The sequence below is a fragment of the Anomaloglossus baeobatrachus genome, chromosome 5, assembly GCF_048569485.1.
Source record: "Anomaloglossus baeobatrachus isolate aAnoBae1 chromosome 5, aAnoBae1.hap1, whole genome shotgun sequence".
Classification (NCBI taxonomy): domain Eukaryota; kingdom Metazoa; phylum Chordata; class Amphibia; order Anura; family Aromobatidae; genus Anomaloglossus; species Anomaloglossus baeobatrachus.
In genome coordinates this window covers 317,476,068-317,503,947 of record NC_134357.1, presented here as the reverse complement: position 1 = coordinate 317,503,947, position 27,880 = coordinate 317,476,068, and the positions used below count along the sequence as shown (strand labels likewise).

The window sequence follows — 27,880 nt, the reverse complement described above, 5'->3', positions numbered from 1 at the left end:
CCGGGAGGCCCTGAGTTCTCTTATCAAGGACCCTCCCTTGAGTTTGTAGTCCGTCATCATAACGTTTTCATTACCAAGGTAGCGGTGCTACCGGAAGGAGTCCTCCTTGACCCCGTCCCGGTCCATCGTCCATCAGGCACGGTATTCGCGCCGTCTCTAGAGTGGGTACTCCTCGCGCAGGAGTAGTTTCATTCCGGGCATAGAGTGCGCCTCCCGCGCCACTTTTTCCTTCGTTTTGTTGCTATGCGAATCCTCGGCAGTCTGTGGCGGGATAGCGACGGTGCACTTACCATTTTTCGTCCCTGACTCTCCAACGAACCACTCAAGGAGGAGACAGGAAGGTTCCGTCTTCGCGGGTGAACCGCCAATCTCCTCCTAGCGGACTGGTCTCCGCTTCCGTCCCTTGGGAAGCTTCCCCCCCCTCCTCTGGGGTTTAGTGTCAACCGTCTCCAGCCTCCCGTGCTAGGGTAGGCTACCCCGACATTCCTCAGCACGGTCCCGAGGGACACCCCTAGTGTGTTGTCTTCCCTTCAACATTCCGATTTCATAGCCATCCGGTTACCCGGTTACAGTTTCCTCTCTGAGTCGGGGTTGCCCAGTCAGGTTCCAATCGGTCCATTCCACAACGGTGACGTGCATCATCCACCAGGATGACGCAGAGAGCGTCACGGCAAGGAAGAGGCCAAGAAGATTTTGCTCTGGGACGGGGCCCTTCACTCGCTAATCGCGGCAGCACATCCCTAGCGTGGACGTTTGGATGACCGATTTTCTCGGTAGGATGGACCCCGCTTAGGTAGAGGGCTCCTCAATAGGAAAGTCACCAGCCAGACCTCTGATGAAGGAAGACCTCCACTCGTGGACCTTTTGAGCTCCCGATCCAACTTTCAAGTCATTGGTGCTTCAAGGGTGCCACCTGCTCTGGACTAGATGACGACGCCCTCGACTGGTCGTGTAGCCTGGTCAGACTCTCGCGCATCTTCCCGCGGCTTCCCATGACCTCGAGGGTTCTCAAGATGGATCAAGGCAGACGATAGCTCGAGGGTGGCACAGGCGAGCATAGTTCGCATAAATTACTCATCTCCTCGCAGATGCGCCGTGGCTTCTTCCAGACCGCCACATTCTTCCGTGTCGGGGCCCCTCTACTTCTACTAGGACTCAGAAGCCCCAAGTTCAACGGCCTCACCTGTGGTTCCCGGGTGCTGGCTCGGTCAGGTCTGGGACACAATGATGGCAGACAATGAGGAGGGCCGGGAATCCAGTCTCCTCGAGGTTTTGTTCCCACTCGGAAAGACCTCCCCCGGTGGTGTGAGGACCGCATCTTCGGAGCCCGTTCACTTCCCGTCCTTCATTCATGGCTTTCGCTCAGAGAAACGCCCATCGGGCTCGGCGCTTTCATAGTTCACTGGAAATGTGAGTCCCTAATCCAGTGATGGGTTTCCTCAAGGCTCCCCTTTTCCCTGCTCCCTCCTGATTTGAGAGGTGGGCTCTTCGTGGCCATCCGGTGGTTACGGACGGCATCGGGGCGGACAGCCCTCTTGTAGTCTTTTCCACCACTTTTCCGGCTCCGCCAGCAGGATAAGGGGGGGGCTCCAGCCAGAACCCTTCTTTTCTGTCTGGGTCACCTCGCCTTTCCTTCCAGAAGAGGACTTTAGGTCTCGGTTCTTTGGTTCTAGGCTCCCCTCTCAGCCTGAAAGGGGCATAGTTCGTTCTAGGGCTGGTACGAGCCCTCAGTCTTTCGTGTCTGCAGGACACCATTTTTCGGTTTCACCGACTGTCAGTCCATCCTTCCACCCTGGCCCAAGAAGCGTATGCCGGCGCCAAGGGCCTGAATATCACATGGATCCCTTCCTCCATATGTGAAGACTATCACATGAGGGACGGTCTTCCGCCGCGGTCTACCGAGCAAGGGGCACCCCTGAACGGTCGGACTCCAGACGTCGATCGACCAGGTCCTCTGGTCCGCCACCCGATCTAGTCGGCGTACCTTTCCTAGTTTCTACCAGGGTTCTCACTCGAGCTTCGGCAGAGGCCAGTCTTGGCGTAAGGTTTGCGGGTGGCAGTGGCTCACCTGTAACACCGTAGGTGCTTGTAGGTCCGGGTCAAGCCCGGCAACGGGAAGTGACTTCCTTCCTATCTCCGGTGATGGTTTTCTTCCCACCCAGGGACTGCTTTTGGACGTCCCATGGTCCTGTGTCCCCCAATGAAACGATGGAGAAAGAAGGATTTTTGTGTACTCACCGTAAAATCTCTTTCTCTGAGTCTTCATTGGGGGACACAGCACCCACCCTGCTTGTGTTTATTGTTATGTTTGACATGCATGTTACCCCAGTGCCCATATTCCCAGGTCACTGGTCTCACGACTGTTCGTCATAGTTTTTTTTTTGTTACCTTGTTTTATCCAGTATTGTTTGGTTCTCCTCCTACTGCTTGTGCACTAAACTGATTGAGCCCGCCTCTGGCTCAGGGGTTATACTGCTGGGGAGGAGCTAACTTTTTCTGTTTACTTAGTGTCAGCCTCCTAGTGACAGCAGCATAACCCATGGTCCTGTGTCCCCCAATGAAGACTCAGAGAAAGAGATTTTACGGTGAGTACACAAAAATCCTTCTTTCTCACAATAGATCCTAAAGCCGATGATCTAATTTGATTGGTTCTGTAAACATTTGTTGACCGACCATTGTACCCATGAAAAGCTCAGCTCTTATGCATGAATATGGTGTGATCACTATGGATGCAGAAATGCCAATGTCTAGATGTGCCACCCTGTGGCTTCTAGACGAGGATCGGTGGTACTAGTGGACAATGACATTGCGAGACTAGAAAAGGCGGCACTTACTGTATTTCCACGGTCTGGCACTGTGTTACTACATGCATGCATCCCTAGTGAACGCTCATAAGCCGATTATGCAGAATAAGGACAGGTTTTAATGTGGTTGTAGGGCAGATTGTCAGTCTCTTTAACCACGCATGCATAAGCTGATTTGGGGGCATTAGTAAATTTAAATGTCTCGCGAGAAATTCCATTTCTGGAAACTAAATGGAGTTTCCTCAGAGATCCTCACTTTCTCGGCCACTGCTTCACACTTCCTTCTGGCTGGCGCTTTATGGGTGTATGCTTAAAGCAAATGTACATCTTCAGCACAGTAAATTGCCGGGTTGTTGGACAGTGACAAGCAGCTGTCTTTTCCCCACCTCAGAATAGCATTCCATTCGAACATCATGGCAAGTAGCTGCTCGCCCCAGTCTCGGTTGAAGGCAACACGGGGTGAGTGTTGTTAAGAAATCATCCCTATGAATTTAATTGCAGCCGGTCAGCTACATGTGTGCAAACGGGTAGCTGTGGAATTTCCTTAGTGGGTCAGTGTATTATTGTATGTTTTTAAGACCATGTTTCATCAGGTTTAAAGATTACCTACTACCATTCTGGGGTTTCCCAGTTTCTTTAAGAAAGTAAGTGGGCATTCTCAGACTGGTGAATTTTCAGAATAACCCCTAAGAAACCTGACTTACTAACATGTGAGGCTCGAACATCCAAATCATCAGATCCGGCGTACAGCGCTGTTACCAAATGGTAACCCGCTTTATAAAGTACATTGCAGTGCTGGGTTAATGCAGAGAGCAAGATCATGATCTTTCATAACTAGGAGTGCTGTGGATGGTTGTTGGGTCATGTTTTACATACCAGGTTTAAAAGTTCAATTTGTTGGAGGCTGACCACTCTTCATAATGCTTTCTCATGGATACGCTTTGCACAAGTCACTCTGGCAGATCCCAAGGGAACCCTGACCTTTATCTTTTAACTCCTATATTGGACGTATGGCGGGCCTCCTTGGTTTCATCCACAGAGTGGCCGCAAGACAGTATAGCAAGCTAGCAGAATAGTTGTGACATCGGATCAAATTCCGGATGTCAACTTGTGAACAAAATCGAGAAATAGTCAGGTTGTCAAAATATAAGCCAAGTTTAGGACTAGGGATGATTGAGCATGCTCGTTACTCTATCGAGCATCGGGGTTCTCAGACGCGAATTGAGTACTGAGTATAATGGAAGTCAATGAGAAACTGAAACATTTTTAAACTGATGCTTCGAGTTACGACCATTGCTGAGCACTAGTCTAGACCTAATTACTGGACAGTACTAAGAGGCAGGAGCTAAACTAAGCGGGAAACCAGGGTAAGTACAACTTATAACTGGCAATAAGTGCAGGCTGCATGCGGTCTAAATAGTGTATGTCGCCTCCCAAGGCTAAGGGGTACTTTGGACACTACGACATCGCAGGTGCGATGTCGGTGGGGTCAAATTGAAAGTGACGCACATCCGGCGTCGCTGTCGACATCTGAGTATGTTTTTACTACGATTTAACGAGCGCAAAAGCGTCGAAATCGTATGATCGGTGTAGTGTCGGTCATTTCCATAATTTCGGAAGGACCGATGTTGTTCCTCGTTCCTGCGGCAGCACACATCGCTGTGTGTGAAGCCGCAGGAGCGAGGAACATTGCCTTACCTGCATCCCGGCTGCAATGAGGAAGGAATGAGGTGGGCGAGATGTTTACGTCCTGCTCATCTCCACCCCCCTGCTTCTATTGGCCGCCTGCCGTGTGACGCCGCACGACCCGCCCCCTTAGGAAGGAGGCGGGTTGCCGGCCAGAGCGACGTCGCAGGACAGGTGAGTCCATGTGAAGCTTCCGTAGCGATAATGTTCACTACGGCACCTATCACAAGATATCGCAGCTGCGACGGGGGCAGGGACTATCACACTCTGCATCGCTACAATCGGCTAGTGATGTTGCAGCGTGCAAGGTACCCCTAATAACAAAGAGCCAATTAAATCATCAATACAATGTTAACCCACAAGGTCCCTATGTGAATGGCACACATCCCAGAAATCGCTTAACCTAACTGTGTTTGTGTTGTCACCTCGTCGTCCACAATTAATGTGCAGCACCGCCTGGCAACAAATCAGAAGTAGTAGGATGCAACACCGGGATCCCACAAGCGGGAAGTTCTGATACTAGTTTTGCTAGAAAGTTGGATCCTTTAGAGGAACATTAGGGACACATGTGACCTCTTTTGTTAATGTTTTATTTAAAGAATTCACTAGTCTAAAGCCAGCTTTACACCTTACAATTAGGTGTGCGATCTCGTATGCGATGTGACACGCCCAGGTCGCATATGCGATTGAATGAGATTGCACGTAGGTCGTTCATTTGCTGTCACACATGCGTTAGTAGTCTATGTTAAATTGATCAATTTTGTGTGCGATCCTTTAGATCATGTGTTCTGTGACGTATGCATTGGGCACCCTTTTTTTTTTTTTTTTTTTTTTTTTTTTTAATTTATTGACTTGCCAAGCGTGTGTAATGTGTAGGAATGCGTTTTTACTATGTCATCTGCCATTCAGCTCTGCTACATGGCCGCTGACAGCAGCCACAGACAGCCATGTAGCAGAGCTGAATGGCAGATGACAGCAGACACAGACAGAGCCGCACTGTCAGAATGAACTTGGGTGAACCTCACCCGACTTCATTGTCATGCTGCGGCTCTGTCTGTGCCGCGCCCTGATTAGCGGTCACCTGTGAAGGGCTCACCGGTGACCGCTAAACTCCTGAGTAAGTGAATTGAGCAGCCCTCTCTCATATTCACCGATCCCCGGCTCTGCACGGCATTCACACTGCTCCGGCGGCTTTTACTGTTTTGAAAAAGCCGGCCGCCCATTAAACAATCTCGTATTCCCTGCTTTCCCCGCCCACCGGCGCCTATGATTTGGTTACAGTGAGACACGCCCCCACGCTGAGTGACAGGTGTCACACTGCACCCAATCACAGCAGCCGGTGGGCGGGTATATACTGTGCAGTGAAATAAATAATTAAAACAAACGGCGTGCGGTCCCCCCCCCCAATTTTAAAACCAGCCAGATAAAGCCCATACGGCTGAAGGCTGGTATTCTCAGGATGGGGAGCTCCACGTTATGGGGAGCCCCCCAGCCTAACAATATCAGCCAGCAGCCGCCCAGAATTGCCGCATACATTAGATGCGACAGTTCTGGGACTGTACCCGGCTCTTCCCGATTTGCCCTGGTGCGTTGGCAAATCGGGGTAATAAGGAGTTATTGGCAGCCCATAGCTGCCAATAAGTCCTAGATTAATCATGTCAGGCGTCTGAGACACCTTCCATGATTAATCTGTAAATTACAGTAAATACACACACGCCCAAAAAAATCCTTTATTATAAATAAAAAACACAAACATATACCCTGGTTCACCACTTTAATCAGCCCCAAAAAGCCCTCCTTGTCCGGCGTACTCCAGGATGATGCAGCGTCGCTTCCAGCTCTGCTGCATGGAGGTGACCGGAGCTGCAGCAGACACAGCCGCTCCTGTCACCTCCACACAGCTAATGAAGACAGCCGCGCGATCAGCTGAGCTGTCACTGAGGTTACCCGCTGTCACTGGATCCAGCGGTGGATGCAGCGGTGGCCGCGGGGAACCTCAGTGACAGCTCAGCTGATCGCGCTACTCACCGCTGGTCCTCTCACCTCCACGCAGCAACTGAGGTGAGTAGCGCGATCAGCTGAGCTGTCACTGAGGTTACCCGCGGCCACCGCTGCATCCACCGCAATTCCATCTACGGCCACTCCAATGGGACATTCTTCGCAAATGGGACAAGAGTTCGGCTTCCCTCGACAAGAACATCTCTCTTTCCCTTGCAACCAAAACATCACTTCAGTGGTGGCTCCTACCCACATCTCTGTCTCGGGGAAAATCCTTCCTACCTCCAACCTGGGCCGTGGTCACCACGGACGTGAGCCTGTCAGGTTGGGGAGCGGTTTTTCTCCACCACAGGGCTCAAGGAACCTGGAATCCAATAGAATCGTCCCTTCAGATCAATATCCTGGAGATAAGGGCAGTATATCTAGCCCTATTGGCTTTCCATCGGTGGCTGGAGGGCAGGCAGATCCGAATACAGTCGGACAACGCCACTGCCGTCGCGTACATCAACCACCAAGGCGGCACTTGCAGTCGTCAAGCCTTCCAGGAAGTCGGGCGGATTCTGCAGTGGGTGGAAGTCACAGGCTCCACCATCTCCGCAGTTCACATCCCGGGCGTAGAAAACTGGGAAGCAGATTTTCTCAGTCGTCAGGGCATGGACGCGGGGGAATGGTCTCTTCACCCAGACGTGTTTCGAGAGATCTGTCGCCGCTGGGGAACGCCGGACGTCCACCTCATGGCGTCACGACACAACAACAAGGTCCCGGCCTTCATGGCTCGGTCTCAGGATCACAGAGCTCTGGCAGCGGACGCCTTGGTCCAGGATTGGTCGCAGTTTCGACTGCCATACGTGTTTCCCCCTCTGGCGATGCTGCCCAGGGTGCTACGCAAGATCCGGTCCGAATGCCGTCGCGCCATTCTCGTCGCTCCAGACTGGCCGAGGCGGTCGTGGTATCCGGATCTGTGGCATCTCGCGGTGGGTCAACCGGGGGCACTTCCAGACCGCCCAGACTTGCTGTCACAAGGCCCGTTTTTCCATCTGAATTCTGTGGCCCTCAACCTGACTGTGTGGCCATTGAGTCCTGGCTCCTAGCGTCTTCAGGGTTATCTCAGGATGTCATTGCCACCATGAGACAAGCCAGGAAGCCAACGTCCGCCAAGATCTATTACAGGTCTTGGCAAATCTTCTTATCCTGGTGCTCTGATAACGCTTTTCCTCCATGGCCGTTTGCCTTACCCACATTCCTTTCATTTCTACAATCTGGAATGGACAAGGGTTTGTCCCTCGGCTCTCTCAAGGGCCAAGTTTCGGCGCTCTCCGTGTTTTTTCAAAAGCGTCTAGCCAGGCTTCCGCAGGTCCGCACGTTCCTGCAGGGGGATTGCCAAATGGTTCCACCTTACAAACGTCCGTTGGAACCTTGGGATCTTAATAGGGTCCTGACGGCTCTTCAAAAGCCGCCTTTTGAGCCGCTGCGGGATGTCTCTCTCTCCCGTCTTTCTCAGAAGGTGGCCTTCCTGGTGGCAGTCACATCACTTCGGAGAGTGTCTGAGCTTGCAGCGCTGTCATGCAAAGCCCCCTTCCTGGTTTTTCACCAGAATAAGGTGGTTCTGCGTCCTGTCCCGGAATTTCTCCCTAAGGTGGTATCCCCTTTTCATCTAAATCAGGATATCTCCTTGCCTTCCTTTTGCCCTAATCCAATTCACCAGTGTGAAAAGGATTTGCACTCTTTGGATCTAGTGAGAGCACTCCGGCTCTACGTGTCTCGCACGGCCCCTGCGCCGTTCAGACGCGCTCTTTGTCCTTGTCGCTGGCCAGCACAAGGGCTCTTGGGCCTCCAAGTCAACGTTTGCTCGGTGGATCAAGGGACCGATTCTCGAGGCCTACCGTACTTCTGGGCTTCCGCTCCCTTCAGGGTTGAAAGCCCATTCTACCAGAGCCGTAGGTGCGTCCTGGGCATTGCGGCACCGGGCGACGGCTCAGCAGGTGTGTCAGGCAGCTACGTGGTCTAGTCTGCACACTTTCACGAAGCACTATCAAGTGCGTACCTATGCTTCGGCAGACGCCAGTCTAGGTAGGCGAGTCCTCCAGGCGGCGGTTGCCCACCTGTAAGAGGGGGCCGTTTTCGGCTCTTTCTATTGAGGTATTGTTTTTACCCACCCAGGGACTGCTCTTGGACGTCCCAATTGTCTGGGTCTCCCAATGGAGCGACAAAGAAGAAGGGAATTTTGTTTACTTACCGTAAATTCCTTTTCTTCTAGCTCCTATTGGGAGACCCAGCACCCGCCCCTGTTCCCTTCGGGCTGGTTGTTCTTTTGTGTACACATGTTGTTGATGTTGAATTGTTCTTTTGGTTCATGGTCTTCAGTTCTCCGAACATCTTTCGGATTGAATTTACCCTAGACCAATTCATAAGTCTTCTCCTTCCTGCTTTTTGCACCAAAACTGAGGAGCCCGTGATCCACGGGAGGGTGTATAGGCAGAGGGGAGGGGTTACACTTTTTAAAGTGTAATACTTTGTGTGGCCTCCGGAGGCAGAAGCTATACACCCAATTGTCTGGGTCTCCCAATAGGAGCTAGAAGAAAAGGAATTTACGGTAAGTAAACAAAATTCCCTTTTTTATTTTGAAGTCTGGAACATACAACCGTCTTCATTCTACATTTCCCAGCAAGGGAGCTCTGTGTGCACATGAGAGTTGCTTGTGTTGACGATACTCTTGCAAACATGTCGCTTATGTCGAAAGGGGCATGCTTACATGAGTAAAATGATTAGTATTGGGAAATCAATGCTGCCCCCCCACAACTTTATATCATTTCATCAATGGATAAGCCTCGTATTGCCAGGGTCTCGCCAGCAAAGAGGTGCTATCCTGCTGTGCCTATATGACGGACAGTGCAGCACAATATACCTCCCCAGAAATACTACAGTGCAGGACAACCAGCAGCACCATTGCCCACTGGCAACAGCAGTCTCCCCTTGCCACCCATCTCTTCCACCTCTCCTATACCAAGAGCAGCATTCTCGTCCGTCCCTACTGGAACAGCAACTCACTGCCGAGACCATAAATTGAAAGAGATGGCAGCATGGAGGGAGAATGTTAGCAGAGCTCTCCAGGCTCTACTCTCTATTTATAGGCTCCAAACTGCCGCTGGCTACAGGCCATGACATCGAAAGGTCATTTTAAGTATGTCACTGCAGGCCCTTTGACCCTCCGTCGGCACAGAATATGTACTGATAGAAATGGCAGCATCCGTACAGTTTGTTTTAAAATCTGTTGGGGTTTTTTTGCTGATGCCCAGCATTAGAACGAATCTGGTGCCTCGTCGGTTAATGAACCTCATAATATAAGCAGCAGTGCATTTCAGCAGTCATCTCACTATCATCACAGGCAGGATTACAATCAAATTATAAGTAACAGAATTCACAATAACCAATGTCACAGCTCACCTCCTTCCCATTCCTGCAAAATGAACTCTGTACAGGTTGCATGAATGTCTAGAAAATGTTCCCATACAATTTGAGCCCTCGCCTGTCTTTTAAGTAAAGTTTGTGTGGCTACTGTAAAGTTTATCTCTTATTGCTGTTAACCAAAACCTAAGGAAGATGGTCGCTCCCATAATCATGCACTGAAAATAGATTTAAAGTGAGCCAATCGGGTCCCAAGTCCCCACTGACTGCCCCATCCGAGTGCTCTAATAAAGCCAAGGAGTACCCTCCCCCTCATTGTGCCTGCTCAGGAAGAGAGGCCGTTCCTCAGATGAGACATGTCACACGTCTACCGGGCAAGGAATATATCATCTGAAACGGACTAGCCTGGAAGAAGCAACGGCCCACCTGGCTTGTCCTACATAATTGGCATATGCTGAGTGGTACTTTAGAGCACTACTCCAGTGTTTTTTGTTTTTTTATTTGACCTCTGCAGTGGTGCTTTTAAATCTAAGTCCCCTTCAGTCTGTCTTGTACTTGTCCTCCGGCTTCATCTGTTTTCAGTGTCACTCATGTCGGTCTTCGGCAGTTTGCGACCTGCCAACTGCACCAGTGTTTTGTACAGCGTGCCAAAGGTTACTCTTTCGCACACGTCTATGACCGCTTCCTTCTGGCTCTTATATACTTGTATGAAGAGTTTCTGATGTAACTTCCTACTTCCGGTCAGTCAAAAGTTATGGACACAACATAGTACCACATAACCAATGCAAAAATGAAAAAAGTTGAAAATGCCGGAGGGTAAGCATAAGACTGAGGGCAGGGGACTTGGCTTTAAAGCACCATTCCAGTCCTGAAAGAAAAAAAACACTGGAGTGTTGCTTTAAGGCCTAACACGGCATGAAAATCAGTGCGAGTGGAGTGCAATAAAAAAAAAATCGGATTCCACTCTGACCAATACTAGCTTGTGTGTCGGCACACATGATAGATTATTTTCTCAGCCCTAATCGGACCGAGAAAACAATCGCAGCATGCTGCTGGTGTAATGCGAGCATTGTTTCTCTCGCATCCATTAAAGTCTATGGGGCGAGAGAAAAATCGCACTGCACTCATGGTACACCGATGTTTCGCAACTGCAGAGCGAAAATCGCAATAGCCGTCTACGGAGGAGAGAGGGAGATAAATCCCCTCCCTCCCCTCCTCCGTGCTGGCCCTCCCCTCCTCCGTGCTGGCCCTCCCCTCCTCCGTGCTGGCCCGCCCCTCCTCAGTGCTGGCCCGCCCCTCCTCAGTGCTGGCCCGCCCCTCCTCAGTGCTGGCCCGCCCCTCCTCAGTGCTGGCCCGCCCCTCCTCAGTGCTGGCCCGCCCCTCCTCAGTGCTGGCCCGCCCCTCCTCAGTGCTGGCCCGCCCCTCCTCAGTGCTGGCCCGCCCCTCCTCAGTGCCGCCCGCAGCTAAGGTCCACTCGCACAGTCGGACCTCAGTCGCAGGGACACTCGCATGACACTCGGCTCTGCTGTACTGCCAGCATGAGCCCAGTGTCATACGATGGGATCGCAGTAATCGTGTGGCCCCAGCCTAATAGAGGATTTAGCACAGAAGATGACATTTGTTTGAAACACGAAGGGTTTTATTAACACCTTACTGACATATGATGTAATAGTACATCATATGTTAGTTCTCTAAGTTTAATGCAGGCTCAGGAGGTACGCCTGCATCTTTACGCAGAGGTGGTGGCTGTATTATTCAGCCATCATCTGCCTCTAACAGCCACAAGTGCAGCGGAGCTCTACTCAAAACTGTTAACATGATTTGCACCCACTTGAAGTGATCGTGCCATTGGTTTGCCATGAGTGCTGGAGGTCTGCTGAAGGGCTTGCCATGACGATGCTCTTGTGAATGCCAGCTTCTGGCTGACATCCATAGAAGACTGTGATTTGTGCTACACAGGGCAATCCCGTAGTATTGCTGTGTATACGACAAGCGATCAGACGATTTTGGGTTCATTTTTTCTAACGAAACAGTATAAAAGTTTTTAAAAATATGGGGAAAAAAGTTTAAATCACCCAGTTTCCCCCTATTAAACCTTTAACCCCTAGATGCGTTATCATTTTTATTTTTTTATTTTTTTATCCCCTTCTTCCAAGAACCATAACTTTATTTTTTTTTTTTTTCAATATAGCCATGTGAGGGCTTATTTTTTGCTGGACGAATTGTACTTGTGAATGACACCATCCATCCGCTGCGGGGGGTTGTCATTGGAAAAGGTAGCGGCGGCAGGGGGAGGGTAGCCGTACTCACATGGGCCGAATGGGTGACAGGGAGAAAGTACAGCACACGCTGTGAGCTCCACAGAGATGGCACCGATCTCCAGCCCAGAGGGGGTCTCCAGGTCACAGCAGGGAGATCTCCTGTGTTAAGTATAGGAGTCGGTCAGATCGAATGCCCTGGGCGCTGCCATAAATGAGGGGAGTAACTGTCGTTATACACAGCAAATCCAAGATGGCAGACCCCCAGTGTGTTAGTAAAACTAGAATTAAAAACTAAATAAACAGTGAGTTTAATTTTGTACTAAAACTACTTGATTCTATAATCCCTATTATTAATACAAAAATAAAAAGCGCGACACCTTCCCTTTAAGAAAATGATGGATTCTTTTACATGCTGAAGTATTGGGGATTGGTTCCTGCCACAAGCAGTTCTTTTGATCATAGACATGCCGGTGAGGAGGAGCATGCCTGTGTTCTTGAGCAACACACATGCCTGTGAGGAGGAGCATGCCTGTGTTCTTGAGCAACACACATGCCGGTGAGGAGGAGCATGCCTGTGTTCTTGAGCAACACACATGCCTGTGAGGAAGAGCATGCCTGTGTTCTTGAGCAAAACACATGCCTGTGAGGAGGAGCATGCCTGTGTTCTTGAGCAACACACAAGCCTGTGAGGAGGAGCATGCCTGTGTTCTTGAGCAACACACATGCCTGTGAGGAGGAGCATGCCTGTGTTCTTGAGCAACACACATGCCTGTGAGGAGGAGCATGCCTGTGTTCTTGAGCAACACACATGCCTGTGAGGAGGAGCATGCCTGTGTTCTTGAGCAACACACATGCCTGTGAGGAGGAGCATGCCTGTGTTCTTGAGCAACACACATGCCTGTGAGGAGGAGCATGCCTGTGTTCTTGAGCAACACACATGCCTGTGAGGAGGAGCATGCCTGTGTTCTTGAGCAACACACATGCCGGTGAGGAGGAGCATGCCTGTGTTCTTGAGCAACACACATGCCGGTGAGGAGGAGCATGCCTGTGTTCTTGAGCAACACACATGCCGGTGAGGAGGAGCATGCCTGTGTTTTTGAGCAACACAAAATTTTTTAATAAAATCCGGCTTAACGGATGAAAATTAAGGGGAACGTGCTAGGATGTCTTATTTTATGCGGCTTCTATATTTTATATTCTTTTATGGGGAACCCATGACAACATGAATTTTGTGAGGGGGAAAAGGTCATAAAAATGAGTCTGTCACTTATAGATATCCTTCTATGTTATTTACTATTCGTGATAAGCGAGCACTACTATGCTCCTTAATGGGAATTAGGCCCTCGGACGGGCTCACCTCAAGTACAGAGTGTAATGGGAGCCAGTGGGAATTTTTCCTGAATATCTGGAACAATGCTCAAGTTTCCCATAGACTTTCTTTATGATATAGTAACGAGCATGGTAGTGTTCTTTAAACCTTTTTATTATAGCCTCCCACAGGGCGGTCTGGTCCAATGGACATCACTGGTCTTGATCCAGCACTTCCTCTCTTCCTGCGATCACCGTCCTCCTTCTTTTCTTTGTGTGGATGACGCGTCCTACGTCATCCACACAGTGTCTTTTTTTGATTGCGCTCCTGCCGAGAGCAAAGTATCGTAAAGCGTGGGCTTTTCCCCGCTCTTGCTCACTACAGTAGTTTGTTCTGCCCCCTGGCCGAGTAGAATGAAGGATGTCTGCGCAGGAGCGTGATTGTGGAAACTGTGTGGATGAGGTAGTACGAATCATCTACGCGATGCTAGGCGGAGGACGGCACTAGATAAAGATCAGCGACCCTTAGGCCTTGTGTTCACAGGGCTTTTTTTCTTGCATTTTTCCTTGCTTTTTTTTAATCGATTAAAAGCAAGGAAAATTCATCCCGGGAAAGTCTGAGAATCATGACGTGCTATGCCTACGTTGCTTCTTTTTTCCTTGCTTTTTTTTTTTTTTTTTTTTTTTTTTGCTGAAAAAAGAAGCAGCGTGTCACTTCTTTCTACTCCCCCCCCCCCCCCCCCCTGTCACAAACCACCGGGGGGGTCACTCAGAAATCCCCCGCGCTGGCTACCAGTACGTCACAATCGGGGGGGTAACAAGTGGGGGTCACCCCTCCTTTATACCTCCCGACCGACAGACAGAGCACGTGACGCGCTCTCTAGCGCCCCTCTTATAGTCAGGCCAATTATGGAATTGCCCGACCATAAGCAAGGAGGCCGCTATACTACTTATGCCGATTATTGAAGGGTCCCCGGTGAGAGTAAGGTATATATTCCCCCGACCTCCGCGGGCGGAATATATAAAATCTCCCCGAATCTCACTGGCCTCCCCACAATAATCCTTGGCACAATTCGCTGCCACCAACCGATTTACGGTAACTATTAGCCGAACACACAGACGTGGGATTCAAGATCGAGATAACAGAACAGCCCAAGATTAATTATATAATTTAATCAGCCTAAAGCACACTAGAACTACAATATATACAATAGGGAATCTACAGAATATACATATGTCAGAGTACAGTTACAAGCAAAGCATGGGTTACAAACAGGCATACACAGTTCCAGCAGTTACCTTGTTCCGTCTGGCCACAGGGGGGCGCTGTACCCAGGTTTCTAGGATCCTTCCCACAGATGTTTCCTACACGTGCCCCCAGCGAAAAGAACACTGGAAAATGGCCGAAGTAGGGTTATCAACCTGGGCAAGTCCAGGTCCCCTCCTACCTTCGTGACCTCACAGGGAGCACTGCTCCACCCCTGGCTTGAGTTATGGACAATATCCCAACATGGAATATGGGCCATAACTTTGCCTGGGAGCGTCGTAGGCGGACGCCAACGCTCTCATTGTGACAGCTATGAATTTAGCCACAGAACGAGGGGACTCATGACCTGTCTGCCAGTTCCCCATTGGCTGATATCACGCCTGGGGCATTTCCCAATGTCCTGCTCCCATTAAAAGGGTGTGCCGGCATCGTCCGCATGCGGAGACACCATTTTTATGGTTGCCGTATTTATCGGAAATATGGCTTGCGAGATATGAACCATTTTTTACTGGAGTCGTTCTGTCTAGCTAGTTCCATAGCCTTGCTAATGAGATACAACTCTTGTTACAGGGTGACGGCAGGGAGTCATCCTGTGTCCATTGTTCCCACACCACCTCATCTCCATATCACAGGACATGGCCATGGAGGTGTAAGTGGAACACTGAGAACAAGAAGGGAGGGGGGCACTGCCAGGGAGTGATGAGGGATTATGACTGGAGTCATAATTCATCTTCATATCCCGGGATTTGCCTCACACCTCCCCCCTTTTGAGGGCGCTAGGGGGCAGCACACTCCGGTGTTCCCCCGTGCGCCCGTCCGCGACCTCTCCTTGTCGGGACAGCCCGTCTGCGTTACCGTGGTCACGGCCCCTTTTGTGGCGAATGGTGAAGTTGTATTGCTGGAGCGCAAGGCTCCATCGCAACAATCGCCCATTCGTCCCAGAGACGGTGTGCAACCAGCTGAGGGGATTGTGGTCCGTCTCCACGATGAAGTGGCGCCCGTATAGATAGGGTTGCAGACGCTGCAGGGCCCACACTATGGCCAGGCACTCCTTCTCCATCGTGGAATAGGCAACTTCCCTTGGTAACAGCTTCCTGCTCAGGTACAAGACTGGGTGCTCTTGGCTCGCAGAGTCCACCTGGCTGAGCACCGCACCGAGGCCGAAGTCACTGGCGTCGGTCTGTACTACAAACGGCCGCGTGAAGTCGGCTGCCTGTAGCACGGGCGGGCTGGACAGGGCGTCCTTTAGGGCCCGGAAGGCTGTCTCGCAGTCCATTGTCCAATCGACTGCAGAGGGCAGCTTCTTCTTGGTGAGGTCCGTCAAGGGCTTTGCCAGGCTACTATAGCATGGAACAAACCTCCTATAGTACCCAGCGGTCCCCAAGAAGGACATCACCTGCTTCTTGGTCCTGGGGGTGGGCCAGGATGCGATGGCTTCCACTTTCTCAGGCTCGGGCTTCAGTGTTCTCCCACCTACCCGGTGACCGAGGTACTGGACCTCGCTCATGGCCAGCTGACACTTTCCCGGCTTGATGGTCAAACCTGCCCGGTGGATCCGCCTGAGCACCTGTGCTAGATGCTCTAGGTGGTCCTCCCAGGTGGGACTGAAGACGGCAATGTCATCCAGGTACGCGGCCGCGTACCCTTCAAGTCCCTTGAGCAGGGTGTTGACCATCCGCTGGAAAGTGGCAGGGGCATTCCTCATCCCGAATGGCATCACCGTGGACTCGTACAGTCCAAATGGGGTAATAAAGGCAGAGCGTTCCCTGGCCTTGCGAGTCAGGGGGATCTGCCAATATCCCCGGCTCAGATCCATGATGGTCAGGTACTGAGCCCCGGCCAACTGATCGAGCAGGTCATCGATGCGTGGCATTGGGTACGCATCGGCGACCGTGACCGCATTGAGCCCCCTGTAGTCCACGCAGAACCGAGTGGTTCGGTCCTTCTTAGGGACGAGGACTACAGGCGAGGCCCAAGCGCTGTTGGATGCCTGGATCACCCCCAGCTTCAGCATCTCGTCAATCTCCTGGCGCATGTGTTGCTGCACCTCCAGGGAGACCCGATATGCTGAACGCCGGATCGGGGGATGATCCCCAGTGTCCACGTGATGGACAGCCAAGTCAGTCCTTCCCCTTCCGGGCTGGTTGGTAAACAACCCCCGGAAGGGGAGGAGGGTGGCCCACAGCTGGGACCGTTGGTCTTCCAAGAGCTGGTGGCCAACCTCCACATCCTCAATGGATCCGCCTGCCCTAACCTGGGCTAGCATATCCAAGAGGGTTTCCGCTTCTCCCTCCTCGGGCAGGTTGCACACGGGGAGCGCACATGCCTCCCGCTCATGATGTGCCTTCATCATGTTCACATGGAAGGGCTTCCGCCTTCCACGGGCAGGGTCCAGGGTGACCAGGTACGTTACAGGGTTGAGCTGCTGGTACACGAGGTATGGGCCTTCCCAGGCTGCCTGAAGCTTGTCCTGTGGTACGGGGACCAGTACCCACACCTTTTGACCCACTTGGTAGGTCCTCTCACAAGCGTTCTGGTCGTACCAACGCTTCTGATCGGCCTGGGCTTGAGCCATATTGTCGTGTACCAGTTGCGTCAAGGCCTGCATTTTGTCCCGGAAGCGCATGACATACTCGATAACCGACACTCCAGGGGTGGCCAAATCCCCTTCCCAAGCCTCTTTCACCAGAGCCAGGGGGCCCCGCACACGTCGCCCGTACAGGAGCTCAAACGGTGAGAATCCTGTTGAGGCATGTGGAACCTCCCGGTAAGCAAATAACAGGTGTGGGAGATACCGCTCCCAGTCACGCCCATGGGAGTCGACCAACATCTTAAGCATCTGCTTTAAGGTGCCATTGAACCGCTCGCACAGGCCATTAGTCTGTGGATGGTACGGGCTGGCCACCAGATGTCGCACCTGGACTTGCTTACAGAGGGCCTCCATCAGCTGGGACATGAATTGGGTCCCCCGGTCAGTGAGCATTTCCTGGGGAAAACCCACTCGGGAGAAAATCTCCAGCAATGCGGTGGCCACCTTGTCAGCCCGAATGGACGACAAGGCCACTGCTTCTGGGTACCGGGTGGCATAGTCCACTACCGTCAGTATGAAGCGTTTCCCGGAGCTGCTGGGGATGGCCAGCGGGCCGACCAGATCCACAGCCACCCTCCTGAAAGGCTCATCGATGATGGGCAGAGATACCAGTGGGGCTTTGGGGCGTGGCCCCGCCTTCCCCACTCTCTGACAGGTTTCACACGAACGGCAGTAGGCAGCCACATCGGCCCCCATTTTTGGCCAGTAGAAATGCTGGTTTAACCTGGCCTTGGTCTTAGCGATCCCTAGGTGTCCGGCCATCGGAATCTCATGGGCGATCCGCAACAACTCCGTCCGGAACGGATAGGGTACCACCAACTGTCGGTCCCTGGGCCACGCCTCCGGTGAACCCTGCTGGACCGTGGCCCGGTACAGCCGTCCTTGGTCCCAGACCACTCGCTCCGGGTCCGAGTCCGAGGGAGGCTGTGCCGCCTGCTCCTTAAGAGCTTTCAGGCTGTCGTCAGCCTCTAACGCTGCCTGAAACCCCTGACTAGATGTGGCCAGAATCGACGAGACTGTCACATCTTCAGTCAGTACCCCGGGACCTGTGTCCTGGCCTCCACCTGACTCGGCTGCCACTTGGTCAGAAGGGGAAGAGCTATCGGACCTCCGGGAGGCCCCTTGGCTTCCAGCACTCCCACTGCGGGTGACAGCGGCCACAGCCGCTGCGACCGTGGGTCGTGCCTGCTCCTCCTCCGTTCCTGACCAAGTCGCCGGTTCAGGCAGACCTACCTGGCTTCCTGACACCCCGGTTGTGGGGGAACCATGCACCGAGATCTTACCTGGGAGCACTTCCGCTCCTGGACCGGCCCCAATCTCACCTGCCTGTTCCCCTCCTGCAGCAACAGAACCCCGCTGTGAAATCTCTGGGGACCCCACATTTGCTGTGGTAGCCCCCACCCCACACACTGGTCCTCCCCCTGCAGCACCCTGCTCTCTGCTTATCCCTGCAGAGGGCAACAGATCCCAGCTCACAGGCTGGTTACTTGTAGAGGCATTGTCACACCTTTCTCTGACCCCCTCCCCTGTCACAGCTGCAGCTGTGTGTGTGTCTATGGTGTCTATGCAAGCAGAAATATCAGAGTTCACTCCCTCCTCCCTTACAGCATTCATAGATAACACATTAACATTGTCCGGAGTCATGTCAGTACTGGCTGAAGGTTCAGCCCTTGGGGGGGGCCCAAACTGGGAGGTTATCTGCCCCAAATCTGTCCCAAGTAGCACGTTTGCAGGGATCCGATCAGTTACCCCCACCTCCCTCACCCCTCGCCCTGCGCCCCAGTCCACATAAATGTCAGCAACAGGCAGCGCCGGGTCAGTGCCTCCAATCCCGGAGACAGCGAGGGTTTTTCCAGGGATCAAGTCTTGGGGGGACACCATCTCAGGCCGCACCAGAGTCACCTCCGAGGCGCTGTCTCGCAGTCCTATGGTCACAGACCGGCCGACGGTGACAGGTTGGAAGCTGTCCAGGGACCTACCACCACCCCCACCCACACAATACACCTTGGGCGGCCCTTGGGACGGGGACGGAGCCGGGGCCTTGGGACGCTGAGGGCACATGGCCTTGAAGTGTCCAGGTAGGTTGCACTGGTGGCACCGTCTTGGTTCCGCCACGGGCCTGGAGAGGGGAGTTGAGGGGGACACCCCCTGCAGTCTAGGGGCAGGTGGGGCAGTCGCAGAATTCATCTTACCCCCTCTCCAGGTGCTGCTGGTGGCCGCTCTCCTGGCCTCAGGGGCCCGGTTGTTGGTGTAGTCATCGGCAAGGGCAGCTGTAGCCGTGGACCCCTTTGGCTTCTGGTCTCGGATGAACTGGCGGAGATCCTCAGGGCAGTTCCACAAGAGTTGCTCCGTGATGAACAAGTCCAGGATCTCCGGTCCGGTGGAAAGCTGCAGGCCTTGGGTCCAGTGGTCGGCAGCTCGGGCAAGTGCCCGCCGGTGGTCAGCCCAGGAGTCCTTTGGTCCCTTCTGTAGGCTCCGGAACTTCTTGCGGTAGGACTCTGGAGTGAGGTTGTACTGTTGGATCAGGGCCCGCTTGATGGTGTCGTAGCCCTGATCTGCCTCAGCAGGCAAGTCCCCAAGGATATCCAGGGCCTTACCCCTTAAACGGGGGGTCAGGTATTTGGCCCACTGGTCCTTGTCCAGATGGTGCTGCAAGCAAGTCCGTTCAAAAGCAGTCAAGAAAGAGTCCAAGTCTCCATCCTTCTCCAGCACTGGGAAGTCCTCAACACGGACCTTTGGAAGTTTGGTGTCTCGAAGGTCACGTGTGGCTGATGAGGGCCGGAGCTGAGCTAGCTGCAGCTGGTAGTCACGGTCTGCCTGTCGCTCTCGCTCTCGCTCTTCACGCGCTGCCTGCCGCTCTCGCTCCGCAGCCTCACGCTCTGCGTGCCGCTCCGCAGCCTCAGCGTCACGCGCTGCCTGCCGCTCTGCCCTGCGCTCTGCCAGGAGTTCCTTGTAGCCCTTCTGGTCTCCAGCCTGGAGAAGGGCCATAGCCATTTGAAGAAGGCTATCCGAGCCTCCCAGGCTCGGTGGAATGGCACGTGGTGATCTGCGGCACGCTGCAGAGCTAGGCGATTCACTGTCCCTTTCAGAGCGGAGGGCTGGCATCTGGCTCGTTGAGGAACCTTGGGTGAGCTCCTCATCTTGTCCAGCAATGCCAGGTTGTGCAATGTCCTCGGCAGAACGGTTTTCTGGCGTCGAGCTCCTGGAGGACTCGTGGGCAACCTCCTCATTGCTGTCCACAGCACCGTCCTCCCTCTCTTCGGCTCCTGCCTTAGCATTGGCCAGTTGCATAGCTCTGCTCCTGGTGCCATCAGCCATTCTTGCAGACTTTTGGTCACTGACACAGAACTGACACCTGATGCCTCCACACACCTTACAGTATCTGCACTCTGACACTCTAGTGTTGAGCTAGTCTGAAGACCCCAGCAGCCACAGCTGCTGCAGGCAGTCTTTAGTGTCTGGGAGTATGGGTCTCACACTCACACACACTATTATCTCGATCCCACCGCTATGCCACCAATATGTCACAAACCACCGGGGGGGTCACTCAGAAATCCCCCGCGCTGGCTACCAGTACGTCACAATCGGGGGGGTAACAAGTGGGGGTCACCCCTCCTTTATACCTCCCGACCGACAGACAGAGCACGTGACGCGCTCTCTAGCGCCCCTCTTATAGTCAGGCCAATTATGGAATTGCCCGACCATAAGCAAGGAGGCCGCTATACTACTTATGCCGATTATTGAAGGGTCCCCGGTGAGAGTAAGGTATATATTCCCCCGACCTCCGCGGGCGGAATATATAAAATCTCCCCGAATCTCACTGGCCTCCCCACAATAATCCTTGGCACAATTCGCTGCCACCAACCGATTTACGGTAACTATTAGCCGAACACACAGACGTGGGATTCAAGATCGAGATAACAGAACAGCCCAAGATTAATTATATAATTTAATCAGCCTAAAGCACACTAGAACTACAATATATACAATAGGGAATCTACAGAATATACATATGTCAGAGTACAGTTACAAGCAAAGCATGGGTTACAAACAGGCATACACAGTTCCAGCAGTTACCTTGTTCCGTCTGGCCACAGGGGGGCGCTGTACCCAGGTTTCTAGGATCCTTCCCACAGATGTTTCCTACACGTGCCCCCAGCGAAAAGAACACTGGAAAATGGCCGAAGTAGGGTTATCAACCTGGGCAAGTCCAGGTCCCCTCCTACCTTCGTGACCTCACAGGGAGCACTGCTCCACCCCTGGCTTGAGTTATGGACAATATCCCAACATGGAATATGGGCCATAACTTTGCCTGGGAGCGTCGTAGGCGGACGCCAACGCTCTCATTGTGACAGCTATGAATTTAGCCACAGAACGAGGGGACTCATGACCTGTCTGCCAGTTCCCCATTGGCTGATATCACGCCTGGGGCATTTCCCAATGTCCTGCTCCCATTAAAAGGGTGTGCCGGCATCGTCCGCATGCGGAGACACCATTTTTATGGTTGCCGTATTTATCGGAAATATGGCTTGCGAGATATGAACCATTTTTTACTGGAGTCGTTCTGTCTAGCTAGTTCCATAGCCTTGCTAATGAGATACAACTCTTGTTACAGGGTGACGGCAGGGAGTCATCCTGTGTCCATTGTTCCCACACCACCTCATCTCCATATCACAGGACATGGCCATGGAGGTGTAAGTGGAACACTGAGAACAAGAAGGGAGGGGGGCACTGCCAGGGAGTGATGAGGGATTATGACTGGAGTCATAATTCATCTTCATATCCCGGGATTTGCCTCACACCCCCCTTCCCATCTCAATAGATAAGAATAATCATAAAAAGCCGGAAAAAAAGTACCAAGACATGCTTTTTTTTGTGCTGAAAAAAAATTACTGTGGGCACGTTGCCTTAATCATTTTGTGTCAGCTGCTCGTATGCAGAGCATGGTTTCCTGACCAAAGAAGAAAATTCTGATGTTAGTAGGTATAAGATAAAGTAATCCGGAAACGTTTTCAAAATGGCAAGGTATAGAACTTACTAATATCCTTTAATTTTATGGGGTTCTTCAGAGATTGAAAAAAAATAACGAAAGGGCATTTAGAAATGTCTAAGCACCCTCAATTATCATGCTCTTTTTTTTTTTTTTTTCTTTTCTTAGTTTTTACTTCCCTAGACAAAAAAAAAAGGACTTAATGTTTATCATCTTGTCAGATTGCCACAACTTGTCCTATAAATTTATTAGCATGTGTAGTCAGCATTCAGCAGGAGGGAGGATGACATTGTAAGTAGCATCTGCTTACCTCAGCACTCCTAGTATCTCTAGTATTAAATTAAAACATTTTGGACAGAAGTGTAAGCAGCATCAGCACACCTAGCTAGTATCGCCAGTATTACATCAATACAACATTTTGGACAGAAGTGTTAGCAGCCTCTTCTTACTTTAGCACTCCTGGTATCCCCAGAATTCAATCATAAAGATAGGGCAGTCAGTAGTGGGATCTGCCTTTTCTTATATCTACACCCCTAGTATCCCCAATATTCAGTCAAAAAAACAGTCTGGACAGCAGTGTGAGCAGCTTCTTCTTACCTCAGTACACCTGGTATCTCTAGCATTAGATCTGAATAGCCACTTGGGAGAGCATCTTCCTATACATGAAGGAAGGGGAGTTGAGTTTCCTACTCCACATGCTCACAGGCACTTGTCTATTAACAATCTGGAACAGGTTTCTATTAATGTAATAAAACATTAGCCATTTTAATGTGCTATAGTGATTACCCGCCTATTCAAAAGAAATGTGATTACCTAATTTAAAGTTAATTAGGAATGTCTTCTTACTACATTGGCTCTATACTGTTGTAAAGGCAATGTGCCAACTGAGTGATTCATTTAATTTGCTAAGCCAACCTTACTAGCATGAGGATTTAAGAGACAAAAAGGGGGCAGCTCCATTTTTTTCAATGAGCCAGTCCTCCACCCACAATTTACACATGGCAAGACCAGAAATTCTGCTGTAAGGCTAGTTTCACACACAAGTCTTTTCGCCGGTTTGTGGGATTCGGCGCACTCCAGTACAGTATACAGTACAATGGCAGCGCAACAAGCTCCGGTCACATGTTGTCATGTGACCCGGAAGTTGCCGCGCTACCACTGTACTGTATCACACTGCACTGGAGTGCGCCGAATCCGGCGAAAAGCGGGATGTGTGAAACTAACCTTAGGCACAAGCTGCACGCCAGGATCTTCAGATTGGGACACCTTTTGTAATTGCAGTATATTAGAAAGTTCTAGATCTTATTGTTGAAAACATATTTACATAGGTTTTGACAGCTTGAAAATGCATTTAAAGGGAATCTGTCACTTTTTTTTTTTTTGCTAACTAATCTGAGAGCAGCATAATGTAGACAGACCCTCATTCTAGCGATATGTCACTTACTGGGCTGCTTGCTGTAATTTTTTTTATAAACATCAATGTTTTATCAGCAGGAGATTCACTAGAGAACTAGTAAATCTGCTGCCTTGTAGTCCTCCATATGCATGATCTCCTTATAACCCCGCCGCCTCCACTGATTGGCAGCTTTCTGCTTATGCACAGTGAACACAGAAAACTGCCAATCAGTGGTGTGGGCGGGATTATAAGGAGCTCAGCAATCAGAGAATTGATAAATCTGATTTTTATATTAAAACTGCATCAAGCAGTCCAGAAAGTGATACATTGCTGGAATCAGGGTCTCTGCCCTTACATTGTACTGCTGTCAAACGGATAGCAAAAACCTGGTGACAGATTCCATGTAAGTTTTCTAGTATGTTGTTTAATTACTCTTCTCTCCCAGGTGGTTCTGTGTATTCTTTCATATTACGGAATGATGTAAATGCTATCATTTGCAGTGTACTGATTGCAGTGTTGTGTTTGTCATACATGAAAATGGCTTATCACCTTCTCCTTTCTTTGCAGATTCCTAGTCGGGTGGCTTCCAGCGGGTTTCCTTCAACTGTTCACCGATGAACACATTCCCCCATGGAGGGGCGGTTAAGTGCATGGCTAATCTTTCAATGGTTTCACTTGCAAAAATAAAAAAATATGAAAAAAGGCACAACCACAGCAACAAAACCCAGAAATAAAAGCAACCAAATCCAAATGGAGCTTTACATGCTTTTTTACAAAGATGGCGTTGTGAACAAAAAATGACCAGCTCACGGAGCTTTGGGAAAAAAAAATGTTGTCCTTTCGGACCTTTGACCACCAGTTCAGATGTAGACTTTTAAGCGCCAAATACATGAAATGCCATTTTATTTTACTTTTTTTTTCCAGGGGCCCTTTTTATTCTTCTATACATGGTTTTGTATCTGTTTTTGTTAACAACTCTCCATGAATAAATGTGCCAGATCTGTCTGTCCGTCTTGCTTCTACACTGACAGCGATGTAGCATGAGCTGGAGCCGAGGGTCGCTGGCCATGATTTTACTGGAAAGGAGACCTAGTAGTACATTTGGGCTTCATGTACTTCAATGATTTGTTTTTGTTTTTTTTTTTAAAATGATCTTTATTTAATTGTTTTTCATTTGATTTTAGTTTTCACACTTTCTTCTGTTTTTACTAGGGGGTTAATAAAGCATTCCTATGCATACCTAGATAAAGGGGTTTTTGTAGAAGTCAAATTCTTGAAGCACTGGCGATCATTTGTATTATGGAAACCTTTTTTTGGGAAATCCCGCTCATTGCTCTGTGACAGGGTTTTTAGTTCTTTTGTTGTTTTTCTCGCCTCCATTTTTTACCTCCCTCACCCCCTCTGTTGTTGATTTTAGGACATATCACTCTGATGCCTTTTTGACTTCATACAAAAAAAGAGGAAAAAATAGAAAAAACCCACCACGCACACACCCACACTTTCATTTTGTAGCGTTGCCGTACCGAAGTGCGGCATTAGAGCGTTTAGGTGTCACCATTTAAGCCTCAAGTTATCACTGTAGCAAGTAAAAGGTGAAAGCCACTAAGTGTACGTAGAGGTGACTCTTGAAGTTGTTAATCTTTGTCCTTTCTATATTCGGCAGCACAGGCCCTTGTTAGAGGTGTAAATTTCTAGGACTGGCTACCCATTACTTGGGTTGTGCAATATTGACGAATGTCTAAATTTTGTGAGGGGCAGGGAGGGTGCTATGGGGGCGGGTGGTAGGGCGGGTTTCCAATGTTTGATGTGGTCTTCAGCTGTGTTTTTAAAGGTTAAATTTCCTCTTCATTCAGTAGGCTTCACTTTTTATGGTACAGGATGCAGTCTTAGATGGATATTTCCAGTAGGTAAGGCTTTATGTTCTTAATGTAAGAATGTTTTATTACCGAGTATTTCTAAAGTGTGAGGATCGTCATGGAAGGAGTCGTCTGTGTATGCTAGTTAACATGTAATATTTCCGCATGTCCCATGTGCTCTGTACAATTTTCACAATGTGCTTTTCTCTGTAAATATCTGTGAATGTCCTGTCAATTAACCAATTTTTCTAACCCGTGTACACAAGGTCTTTACATACTGTTTGAAAGCATCGTAATTCCAACAGAGGGGAGCGCTCATTCCCTCATTTGCCATAAAGACAGAATGTTTTCCTGGGATCGAAAGAAATCCTGTACATTGATACTTATTGCCGAGAAAACAATTTGTATCACTACTGTATTTGTGTACTTTACAACGTGTGTAAATAAATTCGTAACTTCTACAATTGTCTTTGTATTTTTTGGGGGGTAAAGAAGACATTTTATTAGAATTTTTAATTAAATTAAGTACCTCCTCCAATTGCCACAGTCTGTTGGTTTTTTGTTTTTTTTTTTCTGTGCCCTTCTGTTCCAAGGTTATGCACTCCCCAAACCCCCCCCCCCCACCCTGTAAAAAAAGTTGAGTATTTAGTGATTTTTATTTTATTTTTACCTCAGTATTTGTAGGCTAAAAACAAGAAGTGTGTTAAAAAAAACCGCAAAAGTGGTGCTCGTGTTACTATTAGGGTGCGTGCCCACCATCAGTGTTCACCACATTTTGGATGCAGCATGCTTCTGCTGCATCCAAAACGCTGCGATGTCCAGTAGAAGCATAGTGGATGGGATTTCATGAAATCCTGTGCCCACTGTGCTTTGTTTTTTTTCCTCAGCAAACACTGACCTGCAGTGCATGATTCCAGACTGCAGCATGTCAATTATTTGCTGCAGATTCGCATGTGTTTTCCGTAGGGAAACCGCAGCGCACTGAACCCTGATCGTGAGTACGAGCAGCTGTGATCTCCTGCGTAGGAGAATCGCGGTCCCACAGGTCAGGACGCAGTAAGTCCTGATCGTGGGCACATACCCTCACACTTTTCCTCTGAGGTAATGTGCACATATTGAGTATTTGGTGAGTTTTTTACCTCAGTAGTTGTAAGCCAAAACCAGGAGTGGGTAAAAAAATGGAGAAGTGGTGTCCATGTTTCTATTATACTTTTCCGCTGAGGCCACGTGTACACATTGGATATTTGGTGAGGTTTTTTTACCTCCGTATTTGTAAGGGAATATCAGGAATGGGTAACAAATGCAGAAGTGGTGTCCGTGTTTCTATTATACTTTTTCCTCTGAGGCCACATGTACACTATAAGTATTTGGTGATTTTTTTTTTTACCTCAGTATTTGTAGCCAAATCAGTGGAAAAGTATCATAGAAACAACGGTCACTGCTTCTGTATTTCTTACACACTCCTTACAAATACTGAGGTAAAAAAAACTTACCAAATATTTAACGTGCACATGGCCTCAGAGGAAAAGTATAAGGCCGGAGTCACACTTGCGGATATTGCATCACCCGGCACGGCCGCACACTTTCCTGACAGGAGCGTCTCAGCTGCATAAAAATACATGTAGCCGACCCGCTCCTGTCAGAAATGTGTGCAGCTGTGTCGGGTGATGCGATGTGAGACTTGCGCGAGTCACTCGCATGTGTGACTCCGGCCTTATAGAAACACGGGCACCTTTTCAGCATTTTTTTATTTATTTCTTTTTTTTACCCACTCCTGGTTTTGACTTGCAAATACTGAGGTAAAAAACTTACAAAATTATTCAACGTGTGCACGTGGCCTAATAGAGCAGAAAAAGTAAATACCCACTGGGAAGTTCTGTGGTTTATACCCAGATGGTTTATTGGAAAATTTGCATCTTTATTATTGGGGGACAAACTTTGGAATAGATATACACATTTATAAAAAAAAAACAAAAAAAAAACTGTTCTGGAATCAGTGGAACCACGGCATATGGAGAAGATACTCAGTTTAACTTTGGGCTGCTTCTCACTTGCGAGTTTCTCGCAGTAGAGCAATGCGAGAAAAACTTGCATTGGAATCGGACACATGTTAGTCAATGATTCAGCTCACATTTGCGATTATTTTTTTTTTTTTTTTCCCCTAAGTCCAAATCGGACCGAGAAAAAAAAAATCGCAGCATAATGCTTTTTTTGCGAGTTTCTACTGCGAGTCTCTCCAATGCAAGTCTATGGGAGCGTGTAAATAATCATATGTCACGGGACGGCACTCACACCATCCTAGTGACATGCGATTTTCTA

The 27,880-nt window shown here is 49.9% G+C and overlaps 1 protein-coding gene across 3 annotated transcripts in view; it reads left to right on the top strand.

Moving 5' to 3' along the window:
- Positions 1-26,025, top strand: part of CSNK1D (casein kinase 1 delta) — a 113,597-nt gene extending 87,572 nt beyond the window's left edge. For 2 of the 3 annotated variants that reach the window (XM_075349743.1, XM_075349740.1), the window contains exon 9: positions 24,273-26,025. In XM_075349743.1, coding sequence (XP_075205858.1) covers positions 24,273-24,323 — 51 coding nt within the window. In that variant the 3' untranslated portion in view covers positions 24,324-26,025. Of the gene's footprint in view, positions 1-3,195; positions 3,264-24,272 lie in introns of all 3 variants that reach the window. The other variant, XM_075349741.1, reaches the window with a different exon arrangement.
- Positions 26,026-27,880: the final 1,855 nt, after the last annotated feature.